The sequence below is a fragment of the Coptis chinensis genome, chromosome 4 (genome assembly GCF_015680905.1).
Source record: "Coptis chinensis isolate HL-2020 chromosome 4, ASM1568090v1, whole genome shotgun sequence".
NCBI lineage: Eukaryota > Viridiplantae > Streptophyta > Magnoliopsida > Ranunculales > Ranunculaceae > Coptis > Coptis chinensis.
Window position 1 is genome coordinate 4,550,920 of NC_141459.1, and position 23,532 is coordinate 4,574,451.

At 34.2% G+C, this 23,532-nt stretch overlaps 2 protein-coding genes, 1 long non-coding RNA gene and 1 pseudogene across 4 annotated transcripts; 1 reads left to right on the forward strand and 3 right to left on the reverse strand.

Annotated features, from left to right (window-relative positions):
* Positions 1-1,707: 1,707 nt before the first annotated feature.
* On the reverse strand, positions 1,708-9,855 carry LOC147501348 (uncharacterized; annotated as a pseudogene).
* On the reverse strand, positions 4,985-9,246 carry LOC147501349 (uncharacterized). The gene is made up of 5 exons (XR_015219808.1): positions 8,931-9,246; positions 7,058-7,128; positions 6,792-6,899; positions 6,178-6,251; positions 4,985-5,529 (listed from the first exon to the last, which is right to left on the reverse strand). It is a non-coding gene; the product is annotated as an uncharacterized LOC147501349 (long non-coding RNA).
* A 7,634-nt stretch (positions 9,856-17,489) lies between the features above and the next one.
* LOC147501350 (uncharacterized) lies at positions 17,490-22,754 on the forward strand. Of its 2 annotated transcripts, XM_086603788.1 has the most exons (8): positions 17,490-17,852; positions 18,171-18,275; positions 18,897-18,922; positions 19,078-19,122; positions 19,419-19,612; positions 21,050-21,144; positions 21,266-21,417; positions 22,209-22,754. In XM_086603788.1, the coding sequence occupies exons 1-6, from the start codon at positions 17,735-17,737 to the stop codon at positions 21,117-21,119; spliced, it is 558 nt and encodes a 185-aa protein (XP_086459914.1). In that variant the 5' UTR covers positions 17,490-17,734; the 3' UTR covers positions 21,120-21,144; positions 21,266-21,417; positions 22,209-22,754. The 2 variants fall into 2 exon arrangements, with proteins under 2 accessions (XP_086459914.1, XP_086459913.1); XM_086603787.1 differs by having other exon boundaries at positions 21,050-21,417.
* Positions 19,948-20,988, reverse strand: LOC147501351 (uncharacterized). Its single transcript, XM_086603677.1, has 3 exons — positions 20,983-20,988; positions 20,609-20,863; positions 19,948-20,478 (listed from the first exon to the last, which is right to left on the reverse strand). Exons 1-3 carry the CDS (start codon positions 20,986-20,988, stop codon positions 20,413-20,415), a joined length of 327 nt encoding a protein of 108 aa, XP_086459803.1. The 3' UTR covers positions 19,948-20,412.
* Positions 22,755-23,532: the final 778 nt, after the last annotated feature.

The window sequence follows — 23,532 nt, forward strand, 5'->3', positions numbered from 1 at the left end:
AAGAACCGATGACCATCCACCAGAAATCAAAGTCACATTTGTTAACGGAGTTGATTTTGGCGAAGGGGCAGTATTTAGAGACTGAACAAATGTTTCGTGATAATAATGAGACTTGGCCTGTTATGATTCCCGAAGAGGAGATTAATCAGAGCTTTCCTCGAATCATAATTGTTAGGCACTTAGTTGTTACATGGGGCTTAAGCATCAGTTCAGGTATCTGCTCTGTTTGTTGTAATACAATTTACTCTCATGTTCACATTATGTTCGAAATACTGATAACCGATTAAGCATAATTTATACTAATTGTTCAGTTCCGGTGTTTGCCCTTTTATTTTGGACATAATGTCTTTATTATCGGTTCTAGGTAAACTAAGATGTATACTCTTGTTTATTGCTGCATTTGGATATTTTTGGAGTTAGAAAGTTTAATTTGATACAACTAAGGGTCCGATAGTTTGTACAGTTATTTTTTTCTTTCTCGGTATTTACTTGTTTCAGAAAATTAGTCTAGAGGAGTTAGTTATAAATATTTAGTAGTCCTAATGCTCTTCTTAAACTTTTTTAGAATTTAATACCCCAATTTGACCATAATATAGAACTGACACCTGTTATCCAATTTTACCATGAATAGACGAAAATATCCTCACTTATAAACCAGCAGAACCGACTAACTACCCAGTAGTGGGATGCAAAACAAAAATTTGATTTTCACACAAAAAAAGAAACTGAATCAAAATTTTTAGATATGAAAAGTTACTCAATTTAAAGAACTAAATTCTCGAGAAAATTAATTTTGTTAGAGATCAAAAATGAAGAAGACGTCAATTGTGAATCGTGATCAAAGGTATGTAATAAATTTGTTTCCAATTTTAACAAAATTTTAATATTATCATATATAGAAATTTATTAATTAGTGAATTCAACGTATAGCAATTAACATCTTCCATTAATTTCTCATTTATTTCCAAAATCAGAATTCATATTTTCAAAAACATTTTAAAAAACGTAGATGTTTCACTCACTTTCCTTATAAAACTTTTATTTGATTGGTTAACACTAACTGTCATTGTGAAAAAAAAAAGAACTGAATTGTTTATAAGCATTACTTACATTGTAATTAGTAAATAAAGGTTTCAATTTGTTTTAAGAATGCGTATGCCAACTTTTTGAAATGTGAAATCTCTGGCAACATTTAAAAATGTAAAATCACTTCATTGGTCATACATTTCAAAATGCAAATTCATTTTGTATTTCATTTTAGCAGTGCAGATGGGGAAAACTCTTACTCAGATTTTGAAGATGATCCAAAACATAAAGTTCAGAAAGAGATTCCAAAACCAGTTGAAGAAGATACGGAAAGTAGCTCATTTGGAGAATATCGATGCAATCTCAAGGGACTATACGACTTAATCAATGGGATCCGGGACAAAATCAATGAGCACCACTTGTACTTATTTAGAGGTACATCTTTTGGGAGTTTCTTCATGTTGTTCTACGAAAAAAGATTCGATAGGGACTCTATCGTGACCAAAAGCAACATAATCTCTATTATAGGAACATACTCTTATGAGGAATAGGCCTTTAGAATTGGTGATAAACTCTTGAAACTATCGGAGAAAGATTTGCATTAACGTTTGGGCGACCACTAGAAGGAAAAATGGTACAAGTTTTCCCAAGGAACACATACAGAGCACCAAAGAGTGATTTCTATTTGAGGAATTTTGAGGTGGAAGGAGTCTCACAGAAATCTGTTGTGGTGGATGCAATAAAGAACTCATTAATTAGACGCGATATGTACGCATTGGGAGATTTTGTAAAACTAGTTATAATGTACATGGCTGCAACCATCTTCTTCCCAAGTGCTGCAGGGACATTAGCAAGCTCATTTATCCAACACGTTGATGATTTTGATACCATTAAGGGCATCTGCATTTTAAAAAATATAAATTTATAACATGGTGCATCTGCATTTTAGTAGTCTTAAAACTCCTCTTGATTTTTTTTAGAATTTAATACTCCAATTTGACCAGAATATGGAATTGACCACATGTTACCCAACTTTACCACGAATAGACGAAAATATCTTCACTTGGAAATAAGCATAACGACTATCTATCCAGTAACGTAGTGGGATGCAAAACAAAAATTTGAATCACACAAAAATTTCACTTATAAGCACATGCCTTTACATTTAAAAATGCATATAATGAAAAAACTAAAAATATTATGCCTCCAATATTTTGTGGAGGTCTTTGACACTAGTCGTTAAGTCTAAACCCCAAACCACTAGACACTAAACCCAAAATCTTTATAAACTAGACCCTAAGCCCAAACCCTAAACCTTAAGACACTAAATCCTAACCCCTATAAACTAGACCCTAAGCCTAAACCCTAAACCTTAAGACACTAAACCCTAACCCCTATATCCTAAATTTCTAAACATTAAACCCTAAACCAACCCGTTGCATTTAATAGTAGTTCATCAAACCCACAAAATAAATAATCAAATATATTTTGTATCTGCATTTTAAAATGCGTGGTGTGTATGCATTTTAAAATGTATAAGTTTATAACGTGGTGCATCTGCATTTTAAAATATATAAATTTATAACATGGTGCATCTGCATTTTAAAATGTATAAGTTTATAACGTGGTGCATCTGCATTTTAAAATGTTAAGTTTTTTTTGTTTTTCCCCTATGAAAAACAGTTAAAGGGTAAAAAGAGAAGACGATTTCTTTTAAAAAAAGAAGTTTCACTGGCGGTCTCGAGTCATATCCCCAAATTCTAAAACATTTGAAAAAATAACGACTTTTAGCAATGAAAATAACCAAAATGGTATTAAAACCCAAAAATAATACTTCTGGGTCTTTAAAAGTAATTTTATTTTTGAAGCAGCTCTATAGCCCAATTTCTTGTTACTTGTTTATGCTACTACTAATCTACGAATACACTTAATATACCAAAGGCACTTTCGCCACACTCCCCTATTAATTTAGAATTTTGAATGTCTGCTATCCTGAATTCTGCCAAACCATATATCACATCATGGATATCAAATGTAAGCAAAACAGGTTTCAGTGTTTTAATGTAAATGTATTTAAATAAAGCCTAACAAAGGCATTTGGTATATTTACTAATCGTACTAGTTATCATTTATTGATATGATTTTCTGACATGATTGGGAAATAGTTGATGCTCAAAATGAAAGCAGAATGGTTAGTGATTTTGTTGATGATTTTTTCAATCATTCCCGCTTTCGGAACTATTGAATGGTTATGCAATGCCGCTTCTACAGTTGAGGAAGACGAAGTTTCTTGCTTCGCATAATAATAGTGGTTCGTTTTTGAATAAAATTCCAAACACTTTGGAATTCATGAAAGTTCATTTTACTCATTATCATCAACTGTTTCATTTTTTGCAGCCAAGGAAGGCGAAGAGAAAAAATAGTGGTTTTGCTTTTCTTTGTATGTGCGGGAATGTTAAGTGGGGGAGATGTACTTAAGTTAAACTAAAAAAAAATAAAAATTATAACAATATCCCACCAAAAACTATACAGGCATCATCTTCACTTTCATATTTCCGACAAACATCATACCAAAAAGTAATCATCTTCATTATACTATTCAAAATGAACAAAAACAAATGTCTTCACATAGACACATACTCATAATAGATTTTGACAAGTATAACAAAAGACATCCAAAAGTTAAAACATGACATCGTGACTTGCGAGGTTTCTTATCAAATTTATCTATTACTAACTCTATATCAACTTCGTTAGCAAACTCCCTTTCGATGTATATAACCATGCAATCCACAAGAAACTCGTCATCCATCTTGTTACGGAGTCGTGTTTTAACAAGTTTCATAGCTGAAAAGGCTCGTTCAACAGTCGCTGTGGATATAGGAAGAGTCAAGACAAGACGAATCAATCTATCAATCAAATGATAAATAGTTGACTTTCTTATTTCAACTAAAGCTCGACATAACTCAGAAATGATACACAATTTCTGAAAACAAGGATGACGAGTCACAGCAAGCTTATAATGTTGTAGTTGACTTCTCAAAATAAGTATCTCATGCTTTGTGAAGTCTTCACAATAATATTTTTCGGCGAGCTTGCAAATATCATCAATATGAAAGTGCTTAAAAGCATCTTTCGGGTCCAAAGCCGAACTAAGAGAAAGAAGCTTAATTGCCTCCTTAGAGAATCTGTTGTTCAACTCCACCAACTGGTAATCTATTACAGCATTAAATATATCAACGTGGTAGTAGTGCTCAACTGTAATACAATCATTCTGCTGGCAAGAACGACGTGTACCCGTCATATGACGAGAGCTCATATTAGGAATATCAATGTCATGCTTCTTGCAAAAAGAAATCACATCCCCAAAGAAACTATGCCAACTTGTTTCTCTAAACTCTTGAAGAAGCTCCTTCGTACTTGAGACTAAACCCATGGCGTTTAGAATGTCTTGAGACTTCACTTGCAAGACTTTACATAGTACATTTGTGATTCCCATAGTTTTATGCAATAAATGAAACATAAAGACAAATTCAAAGTCTCTCATAGCAACATAAGAACCCTTAGCTTCTCCACCACTATGTCAGAATTCTCTATTTGCAACGGCTAATGGCCGTTGTAAATGGTCCAAAATGACGGCAATAGACTATCGCAACAGCCGTCCTTAAAAATGTTGTCGTTTTCATTAACGACGGCTCCTAACAGTTGTTTTGGTTTAAATAATTCGATAGCTTATGGCCGTAGTTTAGTTTAAATGATACGACTGCTTGAAGCCGTGGTTAACTGAAAATTTTCGACAATTTTTGGCTGTTGCTTATTTTATTTCGCTTTCTTCAAAATTTATGAAACTACATCCCATGGCTGTCCTTCAGGCCATTTTTTTTTTCACCTGCAATAATTTCCAGCACACAAATCACATAGATATAAGACCTACTGTAACAAGCACACAAAACACACATTTACAACTTAATTTTCATTTTGCACCAAACTTCCATTAAAATACCAAAATATAAAGATAATTTGACGTTTACAAAAGCTTGACATCCAAAAGTCAAGATAAATGCAGCTTTAAATATTTACCCTTTAATGCTCACAAAACATATAAATGCTTAGACAAAATACTACATCTAAACTTGTTTACACACAAGACTATATTTGATGTCTCAAAACTCATAAGAAAATAAATGCACAATCTTTCATTTTAAAGGCAGGAGAGTTAAGGGCCTTCATCAAGGAAAAAGTACATAACTCTTTGACCAAGGGATGACTTTACCAAGCTCAGCATCTCCTAACGATCCATCTCCATCCTAAAGTTGTTTATCGTAATCAAGTATCTCATCAATACGGCCGTTATAGGCATATGTAAATAGATGGAGCCATATAAGTACGGACTTGTCCCAGTGCAATCACCTTTTTCATTACAAACTTTTCTTTCGCTATGCAACTTGCAGATGGAGGAAGGCCCATACATGACTCTTCATGAACTGGTAGGGGTCACATTTGCTACATTAAGAAAACACAATGAAAATAAACCAACATATACCAAGAAAATGGAAAACAATGAAAAACATAAAACAAATTGACCAAATAACAAAGGATGTGAAACCCGACAGGGCAAAATTCATGCAAATTGGGAACAAACATGTAGATATAGTGCAAAACATATTCATTAAATATAGCGGCATTTATGAAAAGAAAGAAGTACCCATGACAGGTCAAGCACTTGATCAGAAGGATGCGGGAAATGAAGGTTATACTTGACAATTTTTATCTATCACATGTTTGTAGAGAAACAAATACAATAGCATATGCTCTAGCGTGCAGCAAATTTTACAAATGAATGATGTATTGATATGAGGATGCTAAAATTCATACACAAAGCAGTAACCAAAAGTAAGAAATAGGGATTAGTACCGGTACGAACAGAATGCACTGTTGCACTTGATGAAAACACATTCCAATCAGACTAAACCCCATACGGAACGGTATACCTATGCCTCCTAACCCTCATATCAGTGTCCTAAAATGAACTCAGGGTATTGAAGAAGCTTGTGTCAAAAGGATACTAATGCAATGTTAAAAGTGCAAAACCCATGTTATATTAAGCCAAGCATGACAAAAGCTAAGTAGTATAGATCTCAAAAATATCACCTGAGATGTACTGCCCATACTAGAAGACTTTGTATTGAAGAGTCACATCCCTGAAGATCAGAAAGAATCGGCCACTAGGGATACGAGAATAACAAAATATAGACAACGAGTTAAATATGTCAAGCAAAAATCTGCTAAACTAAAAAACCAACAGGCATACTGCAAGCTAAAATCCCTATTTTTTTGGTGAAATGAACATTTCATTGTTGAGATTTGACATTCATTAAATCAAAGAAAAGTTGGTCAAAAAGACCTACAAGGAAATCCTACAGAACCTAAGCACCCTGACCTAATTAAGCATTAAAAAACCTGTGGTGAAGAGGTGTATGGATTCCTTATTGTGTTGAAACTCAGTTACTGATATCACCCAATTTACCAATCAAGAGTCCGGATAGCAAGAAAATCTAATCTAATTTTATGGCATATAACACTCTTGAAATGTGTGCCACATTGAGTGTAATAAAAGATACTAAGAAACCAAATCATGTTTGATGTCATAAACTATATATATATGCAGTGGCTTATCAAAAGAAACCGAATCTAATAAGAAATTTTATCAATGTGAAAGAATAAAGCATAGAATAGGAGTTAAAAAAACAGATGGAAGGGGGCACCTAATTAATATCTTTCAATCCTTCCCCATCCCCAAAAACTGCATCCTGGTTGTCTTTCCTACTTGAACAGACTGAAATGCTATCATAAGCAAAGTCCAAGTCATCCCCCTGAAAAGTTCAAAGATGTCACAGGTGTGAATGAAACTAATAGGCTACCTAAACACGGCAAAAATAAATCAAAAGGAAAACAAATGCAGTACATAAAATGAGCAAATGTATAACTAAACAAAGAATACAAAGCAGATCATTTAAAGGCAACCACTGACCTTAAAAAGTGTATAAGCTAGCATGTCACCTAGATAGAGAATAATACCAGCAATAACAAGAAGTGCTTCACCTAAGATGAGGAACCAAGTGCTATATTAGACACAGGAGAAGAAAAATAACCTAGTATGTGTCAACAAGACATGCAACAAACAGATTTCAACAAGTTGCAAAAGAGTGCACAATACCCACTACTTTAATTTAGAATGTCAATATTCAACAAGTTCCAAAAGACCAATGAAAATGAACATCATACTACACAACATCTTACAATAATTTATCATCGGCATCCAACAAGACACCCCTTGCTCGAGGAAACTCTAAAAACCAATGGCGTGCTCATTCAATTAAATAGATGTTCTCTTGGTGTGAATATTACTGCTGCTATAATGAGTGTAAAGCCTTTACCAACGCAAAAAAAAAGGGGAGACTTAATAATTAAAGGGAGAACAAAAGACCATAAAATGCTTGTTTATGCATTAATGCTCAAAATCTATATTTCCAAAATTACCAACAAGATTACCATTTTATGTAGCATTAAGTAATCTGCAAAGTGTAAGAGTCCAATCAAAAAGTTCTAAGAACAAAAATAAAAGATAAGAATGTCAAAGAAAAATGTCGTTCTGATCTACTTTCTACCAAAAAATTTAGCACACCATACGACCAAATTCTCGATCCAAAAAACCACTACAATTCAGTCAAATAGATGGTGTCGATGCAGCTAATGGACAGCCTGAAATGCAGCAAGAAAACTGCACAGAAAGCAGTCCACTAGACAACTTAATCTCAGTCGGAAAGATGACTAAATCAAAGTCTACTAAAGGACTGTATTCTAGACCCCAAGATGAATGAGAATGCAGTCCATTACCTGTACCAAGAACATCCCCTACTTGTCCCTTTCATACATGCTTAATATTTAAACAAATTCAACGGTAAAGAAAATCCCATTTAGTAATGAAATGTGTTGCTAACCTGCATGTTAACCTTTCTACTTGCACGAGACCCGTTTGGTATCCCATGATACATAACGCCCATAATATTTTGACTAGCCTCTACCTACTGACGATGAGAGCACCACATATGGCATTATGCAGATCCAACATTCTAAGATCCTATTGCTACTATTTTGCATGTATAGTATTAGACTCTATTTCTCATTCTAGTTTGTATCATATGCTCAGTATGCGACACCCTTTATAACCAACCATTTATATCATCTTATAAGTTATAGCAATCATTCTTAAAACTCAAATTTAACCATCTACCTAAGTTTCTAACATTAGACTCTCAGCGAAAAAACAAACAAACTTTTGACCAAATTGCAAATGGTGTCTTAGAACTACATGATATTAGATTTTTTTTCTAACTTTATAGTAGAGAAACTATTCAAAATCAGTCTATATAATGCTTCTCTACAACCCCAATCTTTGGTAACATACATCTAAACATTGCCTAGCTATGATTCTTGGGCACATGAATCCGGTGCGCGTACTAAGATCATTTAATCTAATTGCAGTTCATATGGTCATGGAAGAATTTCATCAAACAATTTAAGTGCAAAAAGAAAATGTAGTAGATTATTTGATATTAATTGGAAGAGAAATCCCAACAAATATTCAGGCATGACTATCGGTCAAAAATATATATATTTACATATATTTCAGATACTATACCTCAAACCAATTCACCTCAAGGGGATACACACGATAAGAATCCCATGTAACAAATAAAATGTAAAAAATATCCCCATAAATAGCTAGAAAAGTGGATCTGTTCTTACCAGATCATCTCCATTTTTCAGAATCTATATTGATTCTTTGCAAATCAGCATAAAAATCAAATAAAAAACACAAAGATTTAAGCTTGAAACATTACCGAGCACAAGAAAATCAAGGTTTACCAACCCAAAGGGAGAGAGAGAGATTGAAACGAGGAACAAGATCGAAGAGTCAAGGTTTAAGCTTGATCTTTGCGTGACACTAAAAAAGAGAAGAGAGAAAGGAGGCTTCGAAGATAATTTCTAAAAGAGAGACTAAACATTTTACTGAAGAAAGGGAGAGAGCACGCGCGAACATTTCAATTTCATCAAAATTTTTGTTTCCCTCTAAAGTAGTAGAAGAAGGTGGTGGGACTGAGGAGAGAGGGAAAAAAGGATTTGAGGGAAAGTTTTAGTAAAAAAAGGATCGACTGCTTTGAGCCATTTAAAAGGATTGAAACTGCTTTAAACCATCAAAAATGGTTTTTGGACCGTCGACTACTATACTACGGTTACTAGCCGTCCTATTGTATTCCAATTTTGACGTAGTGCACGCATGGTGTTACTAGACCTATTCTTCATGATGAGTTCAAGAACGGTACAAATTGCATCATACATCTCCATCAAGCTACAAATAGATTCATAGTGAGAACTCCATCGAGTTTCTCCAGCTTGTTGCAATGTACACACTTGATTAGCACCTCGTCCACTATTAAGCTCACCAATTGCTAACAAGTTTTCAATTTCCTATTTTCAAGCTTTCTCTAACTCTTTCTTCCTTTTAAGCGAAACATGGATATTAACAATGGATGCCAACTTTGAAAAGAATAACCAAACATCGGAAACATCTTTAGAAGCTGCAACTAATGCAAGTTGTAGTCGATGTGCAAAACAATGCACATAATATGCATAAGGACACTCCTTAAGAAATAGTGCTTGTAATCCATTCCATTGACCACGCATATTACTAGCACCATCATAACCTTGGCCTCTCATATTTCCAATAAGCAAATTATTACTAGCAAGAACTTTGGAAATCTCTTTTTTCAAAGTTAATGCACAAGTGTCTTCAACACCAACAATAGCAAAAAACCTCTTTCTAACAAAACCATCACGATTAACAAATCTTATAATAATTGTCATTTGCTCTCTCCATGAATTATCTTGTGCTTCATCCACAATGATACAAAACTTTGCATCACCAACATCCACGTATTTTCTTTCTCACATTTTCGGCAAATATATGCAAAAGTGTCTTTTGAATACCATGTGAAGTATACAAGATATTTCCCGAATAATTACCTACTATTTCAGCAACTTTCTTGTTCAACAATTTTGAAAACTCGAACATTACAAGGAAGCTTCCACAATTCTTTGATTTCTTTGACTCATCATGGCCTCTAAAAGGAAACCCTTGTAGTGCAAGCATCCGAATACATTGAACAATATTTCAGAGTAGAATCCGATTATTTGCAATCGCTTCATTCGAAAGTCTATTGATAACACTATCTATATGTCGAGAATGATTCATTAGATTCTCACAATACAATGTTGTCGACCTATGTGGAGAACAAAGACCACCTTCATGTTTCAAAAAAGGACATTGCTTCCCACTGTTTCTCCAATTTTGAAACCCATCAATGGTAAACACCGGATGCTTCAGAGGATTGGTTTCAAAGAGAAAACAATAGAAACAATATGCTCTATCCTTGTGGAGTGAGTACTCTAGCCAAGGAAATAGTTTGTACCAATTAGCATTGAACCCGACGTCCTTGTTTTCCAAACATAGTCAATGGATAATCTTTTTTGTTCTCATGAGCCGGTCGACAAAGTCTCATTCTAAGATAAGCTACTCGGACTTCATCATGTTTGTTAAGCGGGTATTCGTATATAGCAATACGTTTACCCGGATCACGTTCAAATGGAGAAGTGACATCAACTTCTATAAGTGTAACTTCTTGAGCTTTGGAAGAATATTCAACTCCGACTCTTTGGACTCGAGAGGAATGTTCAACTCTTTCAATTTCGACAACTTGAACTTTGGTAGGACGTTGCTCATCCCCATCAAGTTTTGAAGTATTAAGAATAGATGTTGAAGTTTCGCCACTTTCCGATTTATCATCTTTTCGCTTATAGAACGATAGAAGAGTTACTGGTTTTTTGGGCGCTTGATGATGCGACACTGTAACCTAAGATATTAAATAATTATCAATATACAATATATAGAGAAAATAATTATTATTGGGCGTTATCACATCATCCACATAATCTAAAATTTATAATACCTAAAAACAAAATCCAATTCAAACAAAATAGTTCTATTAGTGTCACTAAATCCTAGACAAATAAACGAATTCATATAAATAATTTAAATAAATTGGTGTCTTAACTAAACTAATGTCTAATGCACAGACATTTAAACAACTAAACAAGTATCATAATAAGTTAATAAATTAATTGAGAATAATTGAACTAAATTTTTTACCTTATGAAAATAATAAGAGTTTGCAAGAGTCGAATAAGTGAATAACCGAAGAAAATAATAAGAAAATACATGCAAGAGGCCAATAGCAAGGAAGAAGAACCGAGAGTGTGATTGTGTGAGATAATACCCGTCACCCGAGAGTTACCCGAGACTGCCAAAAGTTTGAGAGAGGAGAGTTTCTCTCTGTTCCTGTTCGTTGGCAATTCTTGGGTTTCTAATTTCTTAGTTTCTAAGTGACTGGGTTCAATGAGTTAATGGGCTGGGCTAAATTTGTTGGCTTTAAGTTTCTATTTTTAAATTTGAACACTATTACTGTTTTTTTTTTACCAAAGCTTGGGTGTGATGTAGCCCACCCCCCCCCTGGATCCGCCCCTGTATGGGGCTTCATTCAGCTGAGAAAATATTAGCTGATCAAGGCATTGGTTAAAAAATTCATTGGTTGTTAGTATTAAAAAAAAAATGAATGAAAATTCGGTTGTGTTTTTGTTATTTTTTATGTCTTCACTTTTACTTTAAGTCCTCCACTCTTATCCTTAATAATAAATTAATCTAAAATTTTGTTTTTATATTTTTTGGACAATATTTAAATTATCATGTCATGGTGTGTATTTTGAAGTTTGAACTGTAATTTTAATCCAAGAACAAATAAATGAAGGTACCTATGTGGACCGTTCAATTAGTTTCAATGTTTTCGTAACTAAACTACTTGAATATGTTTGTTATGTTGTAGAAAATGACAACTATTATTAATATTTACAAATATAATATCACGAATCTTTTACTTTCGAATTTTTGCAACCAAATGTTTAAAACGCGTACTAATTAAACACTGTATAATTATTGTATTGTGAATTTTTGACCGAATATTTAACCATACCGTTTTTGAGTCACCGAATAATTCCTGAATTATTCCCGTACCGTATTGCTAACAAGGGTCGGTACTTGTATAGAGTGGACCACAGAAGTTTTCATTTTTCATTTGACAATGATATAAACTGGAGTATCTTCAAGAAAACCATCTTTTGGATAGAGACCTACTGAAGTACTGAACGGCAAGTAGCAAACAAAATTCTAAATTCGACAATGCTATTATTTTTATTTTTATTCTTATTAATTTTATTTTCTTTTAAGCATATAAGAGAGCCACCCCCAGAAGACCAAAGATTTTGCCAAGGCATGTGATCGAACAAATAATGGATTTAAATTGCCTCCCATGCTAATTATTAGTTGGTAGAGATTGTCATGAATAATTAGGGATTAAAAAGACTTAATCTTTATGTGAAATTATGTGAAAACATAAAGACTAGGATTATAACAAATCTATACTAGCATATTAAAAATTAATCAAGGTGGAATCAAATCCCCATAATATCTCGATATTCACATCTTAGTATTTAATTGTCATAGTATAAGTTAGAACATCTTAATTAGTTCAATCACCATATTAGTATAATTAAAACATTACTCTCACGGATTAAGTAGGATTGTTAAATTAGTGAAACTTTACGTCTAAAACAATTAGGAGTTGAATGAATTCTCTACTCCACATATTGCAATAGAATCGAAAGTAGAAACTCTGATCATTAAGTAGAAATTCATGTGTTTACTTATTCCTAGCATAATTAGTTAAGAGTAAGTAAAACGGTTGTTTTTACGTTTATCAGAAACGATCGAGAAACCAAAGCTAAAGGGAGGTCTGGGAGTCCGAAATCTACAACATACAAATCTAGCCCTCCTAGCTAAAAAAGGCTGGGAAGTCATTGCAAGCGGCAGGTCTCTATGGGTCGATATTGTCAAGGCCGCAAAATACCTTCGAAGTCAAGACTTCTTAACAATGTGCCCCAAACCACTTGACTCTAGAGTCTGGAGAGATATCCTCAAGACCCGTACAATCCTTGATAAAGGATTGGGATGGGAGATAGGCAATGGATCATCAATCCACTTTTTCACCGAGAGCTGGATTCCAAGTAATGAAGGTATTACCGCTCCAATATACTCAAATCCCACCATCAAACCCACCTTCGTCTTGGACCTCATTGATAGTACCATAAGAAAATGGCGCTCAAACATCATCTACCACTGCTGGCCAGCAGAAATTGCGAAGAAAATAATCTCCATTCCACTTTCCGATAGTGAAAAACCCGACAGAAGAATTTTGACTCTATCAGTAAATGGGAAATATACGGTGAAATCGGGCAATAAGCACTACACCAGAAAAGACGTTTACTAACGGTTATATCCGTTACTTATATTTTTACTAACAGTTATATCCATTAGCTCTGGGGCGTCACTCTCACTTAGGCCAAATTTAGTAACGGATATAACCGTTACTAATAATAATTTTAGTAACGGTTATATCCGTTACTAAAATTCTTTGTAACAGATAGCCAACTGTTTGTGGCCGATTAAATTTGTCATTTATAACGGATATATCCGGAGCCAACTGTTAGTAATGGACGTGTATTTACTAACTATTGTTTGTAACGGAAATATCCGTTACTAGTGGTCGAGATTTTTAAAAAATAAATCAGTTTTAATTTTGGGGATATTTGCACTCCCTACAAGAAACAGTTAGTACTTCATGTGACTTTGGGTTGGCATCCACTGTACACTCTACCAAATCTTACGAAACAGACAACTTTTATAAAAAATAAATAAAAATTAACCTAGTAATAACAATATAAAACCATTTATATTCATCCACAAATTACACCAACTCTACCATTCAAATAATTTAACAAATATATATACTACAACCTCAACGATGAACTTCAAATAATACTTCTAGTGTATTTTATTCATCCACAAAGTAAACTACTTGCAAAAGAATCCATCTATGTGCTCTCATTATTCTCCTGAACATTTTCGAACTAATTTCGAGATGAAACCTACATTTCAATCATGTATCGGTTTTAATACTATGGAAGCAAACAACTCAGTTCTTTAGCAGATGAACAATAATTTAATAATGGAGAAAAAAGTATCGGCAGTTTGAATAAAATACCTTGTTTTTACAAGTGTAGAACAATGTTAAGGAGAGCATTGTCTTTGTCTCCATACATCATCCATTTGTACCTTTAAGTGCAAAGTATAAATAAAAATCAGGATAATGAAATTTCAATTATGAACTTAGAAACAAAAAATGCAAAAAAATTGGAATGTAAACATACTCTCCAACTGTTCCGTCCACTCGAATTCATGTGCCCAAATTTTGTTATCTTGGAATGTTTCAACTGCGGGCCTATGTTAACAATAGTATAGACAGTGTTTTCAAAGTTTCAATTGAAGTAAATGCAGCAATAGATAATTATTTTGAGGAAAGATCAACGATATAATTAAACTAAAACAATTTAGATGAGTAACTGAGAAGAACAAAGGAATACTCACACAAAATTGTCAGGCAAAGTTCCAATTTCATAATGGTACTAACAAGCTTCAAAGAAGAGCGTGCTAATCTGAATCAAGAAACGATATATTAACCAACGGACACAAAGAAAACACTAGGAGCTACTAGTTAAAAACCCAAAAAGTAAGCTTACCTTGACATGTCTTACCTGTCTTTCTGTGAAATTAATCCTTCTTATAATTATGGATAACGGAATGCCTAACGCTTCTATCCGTAAGAAAGCTAGTGACGGATATAAGTAGTACACATGGAAAATTTGCCCTGTTGCACAATGGCCATTCTGGTGTAGTGATAAGTATTGGAAAAGCGGCTCCCGTGAGACTAAACATGACAAGAAAAGATAAATGGCATTTCAGATTCATTGTTGAGGTACAAACATACTTCAATACGGTAACAAGAGTACAAAATTTTTATGCAAACAAAAGCTTAGACAAAAGAACAAAACAAGAAGTCTGTTCATGTATAAATTGCAACAGATTCAAAATATCTAACACAAAGAAGATTGATATATTCGTATGGTCTAACACGATATCCCAAGACAAAATTCCCAATTCAGATTGGTACAAGGGCTGCCTCTGGTTCAACACCAATGGACCTCACAAATGACACCTAGACTCAAAGACTACAAAACTCCATGTTGTCAATCCCTTTTGAATATGATAGGAGCAATCAATTCCCATTTTATGAAACTAGCATGCATCAAATGAACACGGCATTCATGGTAACATAAAAGTAGCAAAGTTGAAATTAAATAGCTACATGGAAAAATATTGACCAGGGAGTGACTAATAATTGCTCCAAATATCTCTTCATCTCCAATTTGGTCGTTGCCATTTGCACCACAATCCTACATACAGAAAGGCCTTGATTATTTACAACAAGGTAAACAACATATAACGAATCAAAATTGTAAACTAAAGAATTATTTTCTAACTACAAGACATGCCATTTACTCTAAATATTCCAAGCCATGTCAACCCCCTTTAAAAGGACGTGAGATTTTCATAATGAACTAAACCTACTGCTTGAATTGCGGTATTTTCGTCCATAAGACTAGCACACCATTCTTGCAAAATATCAGACTCCATATAACACAGAGGGTAAAAAACCAAGTTTAAGAAGCCCTCAAGTAAACCAAAGCTCCTAATCTGCTAGCTGTCATACTTGGCATGAAACTTTAGTACCCCGAAATCGAAGAGCAAGCAGCGCTACGAACAAAAGGAGTCTTTTCTCCAAATATTCATCTTGAAGCTACTTCAATAATTGTAGCAGTTTACGGCAAATAGTATAAGAGATTTCTTCTCTCAGAAACTGCTAACCAAGGCATTTCAGCACCCACCACTCATGTAAACTTTAATTTGTCGTCTGTACAGTGAAGAACCTCCTCATTTACTCCAACCAGTCAGGATGTCTGGTTGTTAATCGCAACATATATATCCTAACTGGTTATCTTTAAAACCACAAAGAATTTCTAAAACAGGACCCTGAAGATAAGAATTAAAATGGGGATTCTTTGTCAGTCAGACTAACAAATTACTTACATGCTTTTTCATAATTTCCCAACTTCATGAAGCATGATGCCACTGATTCCAATTTTCCAATCTCTTCATAGATCTCACCAGCTTCAGACACATTTTGAAGCAATTTCATATTTTGAAGCAATTTCAAAATCTGTATGGTAAGTAGCGATGGCTTCAGGACACATTCTTTTGAAGAAGAAGAAAAACCAACTGTAAACACAAAAAACGAAGAAACAAATAAATGGGATGAATCAATCAAAAGTGACAAACTATGAGATATTCAAGTTACCTTTGATTGCAGTCACAAAAACCCGTCTTCTTCTACCTCCGAATGCGCCACCACTCAAAAAATAAAAATAAAATGATATCACAGAAATTTATTCCCATGAGTGTAGGATAGTTATTCACCGAAATTTAGGGTTAATTGGGCGGCTTCATCAGAAAGGGAAAATTTGAGTTTTTTAGGTTGAAGTAAAGCAAAACACTGGGTGTGTATAGAAAGGGCGATTTAGAATGGCGATGAAAATAGTAAAGATTAGCCGGTTTTGATCTGGAAAAGAAAATACTTTTGGTCAAAGATGAGCCTAGCGAGAGTGTGGAGTTTTGATCGGAGCAGCCACTTAAAATTTCTCTAATTCTCTTGCGTGTTTGGTTTTTTTTCGATTACAAAAAATAACAAAATTGTAGGCTGCCGGTGTCGAACATGGGACATTAAGCTACGTAAAGTAACAAAGTGACCAGCGGCTAGTGTTTTGATAAATAAACCGCTTCAACACAACGAGAAGCAATAGTAAAGAAATGATTTAAAACAGGAGGAATTTGATGTTGGGGAGATGAAAGAGCCGAACCAAATAATGGTCACGCTTACGCATTGCAAGATCTATTATCTAGGGATCAAGTTTCAACGTAGTTCTTTATGAAAAATAATGTGGTATTTATATAGGTAGAGTAGAGAGTCCTTTGTAGCTCCAGGTAATCTTGTTCTTGAAAGTAATTATGATAGAATATAACTGTCAACCGATGATTATCTTTTGATAAGAAATGAATCACGGACATCAAAGACCATTAATAATTCGGTAGTTGAGAATGCTCCAGTGACTCCACGTCGGTCCCTTTTTTCTCTCACTGACACACATCAGATTTTACCTTAAAAAATCAATTCTACGCTCTTTTTTGGTGATTTCAATTGTTCGGGGATAACCTAAAATAGATAAAAACTTCTTTCTTAAATCTTATCTCTTTTCTTAAAAAAAGGAATCCTGAAAAAGTGAGAAGTAAAACTTATCTCTTCCTTCTCCATTCTTAAACAAAAAGAAACCTTAAACACGTTGGCTCCATCTCTCTCCCTAGCCTTGGAACCTGGATTTCATGTTATATTTAATTGAACCATCAGCAGTGGGAGATCTATAGTATGGCGTATTCACCAGCGCTTTGGGTAGGAAGGAAGGTCGGTAAACCACAGTAAAGAGACTGCCTTCAGTTCCCACCTCCTTCGCATCTTTGTCCGATCGAATGCATTCTCAGCCTGCCGTCCCATGCTTCCATACTTCAATTATTATGAAAGGTGGAAATCCTAAAATTCTTTTGGTGGGATCAACTGCATGCATTCCAGTAGATCAAAGTTTGCCAGGTATAGTTTTTCAAATTACGAATTGCATGAAATTTTTTGTTGTTTATTGCATACATTGTGATTGATGAATTTGTATTCCAGGATTGAAACTACTGTACAAAACCATCTGCGAATTTACAAGCGTGTATTACTTCACTTAAAACCATTTCAATATCTCCATCATTCCCATCAAGTGGTCCTATTCACTGCAATCAGGAAGTTTTGCAATAGATTCTTTACAAATGGATAAACAGTCAAATGTACATGAAAAGAAAAACTAATCGAACAAATTTTCTACATTGGCTATAGATGAAAATAATGTTTTTGGTGTTATTGCAGGTTCTTTTGATCATAGCAAATCAAATAAAAACTACGATAATGGAAAGGCGATGATGTACATGTCCAAAGGGGTTATCTCATCAAACTGTATAGGAATTTGTCAAGGTAATATAATTTTTTAAAAGTGCTAAATGTTGATTTCTGTGACAAAATCATTACCTACATGAGCTAATTGTAATGGCATTGGCTATCACATCATTATATCGTTAATTTTTTGCAAAGTGCTAATGTATCACTTCTTTTCCCTGTGTTTGCTGAGAGACATGTTAGAAGAAATAGAATAGATACGACTGTTTTGGAACATCTCATGTAGTAGAAGTTCTACTTGGGCATTAGGATTATAATTAACAAACATTGGAATATTTTGCAAAATTTTGTCTATGTAGATATATAACTTCCATTGCATTGACTTTGAGTGAATTAGCTTCTAGAGTACAATACAATAAACATATGAATACATGGTTGCAGCCAATCAATTCCATTCATTCACCATTGGTTCATCCCTTGATTTTTGATATTGCACAGTAATGTTTTCTTACTTTCACACATACTGTTTGCTTCGAAAGGAGGTGGAGAGCAGAAGTTGTATCCATTGAGACCCACCCAGAATATCCTCTTGCATTCCACAATGTGAAGGTTTTAGTTTCCTGCCATTTGCATGAATCTCATGGACTGAATCTCTCTATTTCTCTCTCATAATTTTTTTTGTTTTGTTTTTAATTATAGATTGTTGTTTGAACAGAAGAAGAAAGGTATTTTTCAAGCCTCTTTAATAATTGTAAACATATCCAGTTTTCTACTCACTTTTAGCTTAATAGATTAGCAATTTACTTTATTCCTAAAAAAAATTAAAATCACTTTAATAGATATTCACGCTATAAATTATTTGTGTTCGAATTTCTTGCAGATTTTATCACTCTTGCATCAAACCCTACCGTGCAACCTAACAGAGGTATCAATTTTTTCTTTATTTTTCCAATATCTTCTTCTTTGTTTCTTCCCTGCATTTCATTTCACTACAGTAATTCCGAGTTATGTGCCTTCACCAACAGCTATACACTTTTGTAGATTGTTGAATACTTTCCTTGATATATTTAGTTTGATAATTCATAGTTGCTGCTATGAATTAATTTGATGAAAAATTCGTTTGAGCTAATAACCTTTGATTTGAATGTTTATATAGTTTTGATATTCAATAACATCTATAAATGAATGTATTGGTTTAATTTGTTGTTGGTGCTTTCACAGAACTATGGTGATGCCATGTTGACGAGATTTTTAGTAGTAAGGTTGATGAACCCAATGAAAGCAGTTAAGATGTTGGTTTCATGGAAGAAATGGAGGGAAGAGTTTGTACCATTGGGTTTTATTTCTGATTCTGAAGGGCCTGATGAGTTAAAAGCTAAAAAAATTTATTTGCAAGGACCAACCCCAATTCAAGAGTAAGTATACCCTTTTTTTCCCCTGCCTATTATTGTCTGTGAATTTAGTAGTCCCCCTTTATGTTTTGGGGTGGTTTAACTTACCACGTATGCACTAGCTAAACTACTAACACTACCACTGATTGTGTACTGTTGTATTAACAATCTTCCCTGACAATCGTCAAATCCTATAAAAGGCCCTAGAGAGCCAACCATCACATAAGGGCGCCTAGACCCCTGTCTAACTCCTACGCTTAGACAAGCACATAGCCAGCCTCTGATAATTCAACTATCTTGATCTATTATAAGTATACTGTAGTTGCAAACAAAACTGAAACAAAGTACAAAAATTGAAATGAAGAATACAAGCTTTTGTTTCATAGAAAAATAAGCTTCACCAAATCACCAATATATCAAGAACTGCTCTTATCATATTACAATCTCAGTGAACGTTATTAAAAAAAAATGGCCACTATTATTCATATTTTTTATACCAAAAGGAAATACAAAATGACAAAGAAAACTACTAACAAACTATAAGAAGAAGAAAAACTGAAACGGGAGCATACTTCCCAGGCCAGCTATGACATAATATGATCTCCACCTGATGACGGCAAGGCAATGCGCAAAGCATCAACCTAAAAAGGTGGTTTTGGGGGAGATGATAACCCATTCCATACCACACTTTCAGGTATGTAAGACGCCTTGACATTTATATTTCCCAGTCCTTATCCGCTGCAGCGAAGTGTGAATAACTTTTGCATGTAATTCCACGAACGAAATTCAAAACATCCCCAGTGGTCCAAGTCACGTGAAACAGTTCACCGCTTGAGTTGCCTCTTTGCCAAAGCTGGGGTTTTTTTGGGGATGTAAACTTTGTAACTCACCTGCCACATAAATGAAAACGGATATGAGTGCTCAAGCTTGGTATAATATTATATGTGGCATCCATATTTTAAAGCTTATGGATCTAGATACTAGCAATTAAACAAGAAATAAATTAGATAAAGAACTCACCTGCACCATTTCACCACCACGCATGACAGACATCGTCTTTTGTTCAAACTCTGAACCTCCTCTAGCTGCATTTCCTGGTTCAGTTAAGCTTTGATCTCCAGTCGCAGGGGTGAGTCCAGACGTAACCTCAGAAGCAACAAGCTGAGGGCCTACACTAGCTTCACGAGGAATGCTACTCCCAGGTGCAGCTTTAGGAGGTTCAGGAGAATTGGGCTCTTCAGACTTCGCATCGGAACAGTCGTGTGATCTGGGTGCCTGCTTTATTAAATTATTACTAGAAGATTCTCTAATGTATATTAGATTACCTTTACTAGATTTACGAACAGCACCAAAATCTATATTTTTCTTATGTGGGCCTTTAGTATCAACATAACTATCATTAGAAGTAAAATTCAATCCAGATATCTAGATTTTGAATTTTTATTATGTTTATATTTACAGATCTTTGCAATTGAAAGTGAAGAGATTGAAAGAAGAAAGAGATCGAGCACAACTCAAAAGGAGACGGTGAAGTGAAACTAAGAAAAGTCAGGGTGGTATGATTCTACTATTTGATTAGCGAATGATGAGATGCTATCAATCATACTTAAAATAAAGGTATGTATGTCTTTTTTCATTTCAGTTGAATTCTAATTAAGAGTTTGTTATTCGAAGCAGGGCCACGTTTATACACCCGCTTACTGCAAAGTTGTATGCTTGCCGGAGTTATCCATCCTTAGTACCTCCTAAATGTCATTTTGATGAATTGAATATGTATACGCAGCAGGGGCTTTTAGTCTCCCTCATGCAAAGAATCCAGCCAACTTAAGGTATATAGAATGTTTATTTTCCATTTCCACTTTAAAAAAACAAAGGTCAAGGGCGAGCAAATATACAAATGATATTTCCAATGCATAGGTTCTCTTGAATTTCTATTTTCTCCATGTATGTTCATGTATAATTTCCAAAAGAGAATTTTGCTTTTACGCATCAAGAGATGGTTCCGGACATCGGGTCATAAATATAATCCACATGCATTTCCCACCCAACAAACTCTTGGCCAATTTTTTTTTTAACTTATTGATTTAGTTAACTAACCGTATGTTGTTGTTATTGCATGCTCTGGAAACCATGGTGTTAGGTATTTATATGTGTGGTATAGATCGATCAGGTTTTGTTTTATTTCATGTGAAAGAGTGGGTCTTCCTTTTTAATTAATTAATTAATTATTTTAAATTATTCTATATTGAACTTATTGAGTTGGATTTAATGGCAACTGAAATTTCAGTTTAATGAATTTAGTTCTGTGTTGATGGCAATGAATGCACAATTCCATTTCCGTTTCTTCTATATATGATGTGAATTGCACAATTCAAGATTTAATTGCATGTTCAATTTTTTTTGATAATTATGACTTAAATAAATAACCGAAAGGTTGAACAGGAGACTTTTTAAGAAGCTTTTAACCTTTTAATATTGTAAATAAGCACATCCATTATAACTACCGTAATAGTATTTTTGTGAATTGAGTATTCTCCACCTTTGATCTCTCCTCCTTTACTTTAGTTCATCTTTTACGGTCTTATTGCAGCATTGGTTAACAATGGGTGAAATCCTACAGGCCTTCGGACATGCTAGCTGCAAGGAATCAGCACCACCCGTCCTTTACACCCAAGACAAGAACAATTTCAAGAATACGAAAAAGTAGAACTGTATAGAACTTTTTGGTTTGGAGGATAAAAGGATTGAAAGTCCACTGCAATATAGCATACACCATATTAGAATCAGTACACACAAGTCTGTTCCCTGAAATCACTAAAGTGCTACTTAGTTCAAAAATAGTCAATGATGAAAAGATTGCAGTTAAGCTTCCCATTTAGCTCTGTTAGATGTGTAAGCTGTTGTAACTAAACTTTGTTAGCCAAATCTAGGCTTAAGGCTTAAGCAAGGGAAACTACAAAATCTGTATTTCTGGTAGGTAAGGATCTTTAGTCGTTTTATTATATCCTTCACCACATATCTGTTGAAGCTCCAAGATAGTTAATACATTCCAAATGTATAAACTGGAAACGGATACTACAAAGGATTATCAAAATTCTATGAACCAAAAATGATGGCATGAACTGCAATATACACTAACTCTTTTACACGTCTCATATGTAGTGGTATTCATCTGGCTAGCTAACAATACATAGATCTTTTGCAACCTCTGATAATCTTTACCAGTGGCTTTCCTTCAACTCTCTAAATGCTAAGGTGTGAGGTGAGGCGTTTCACTGGCAAAAGCCTTGCGGCATCAATCTCAAGGTGTGAAATATACTTACGATCATTGATCATTGGACTTCTGAAGGATTAAGAGGATGAAAATTATGGCAAAAAGAAAAATGTAATGTGCATAGATTAGAAGCTTAACAGCAATATCATTATATACAAATTGAGTTGCTATGTTATAATGCAAATCACAATCCTTGGGAAAAGGAGCAAAAAGGTATTTGCCTCTTGATGTTTACACTTTTTATGACTCTTTTGGCAAGTGGTATGATTTGGAATACAGGGTCACCTCAAAGCCTTGGGTGTTTTTGGTAAGCATCTACCCAAGCCTCCTAAGCCATTAAAAATGTCAGAAAGCTCAAGGACTCAGAATTATGGCAGAAGATGTCAGATATTATTCTTGCTCTTGGCCCTCCATCTTAATTCTAATTCCTCAATTGCCTAATGAATGGCCCATATCATCACCATCAGAATTTATTCAGAGCCTTCAATACCTTCAATATTCCCAATCTAACACGTACGAATTCTACTTATATGGGAATTAACATCTTTATATTCAGCCCACCATTTCAATCCTGTATAGCCAACACATACTTCATGAAATGCATAATTTACTCAGAAATCTACTGCCAAATGACATAGTCTTTATCATACATATACTAGAAAATAATTTA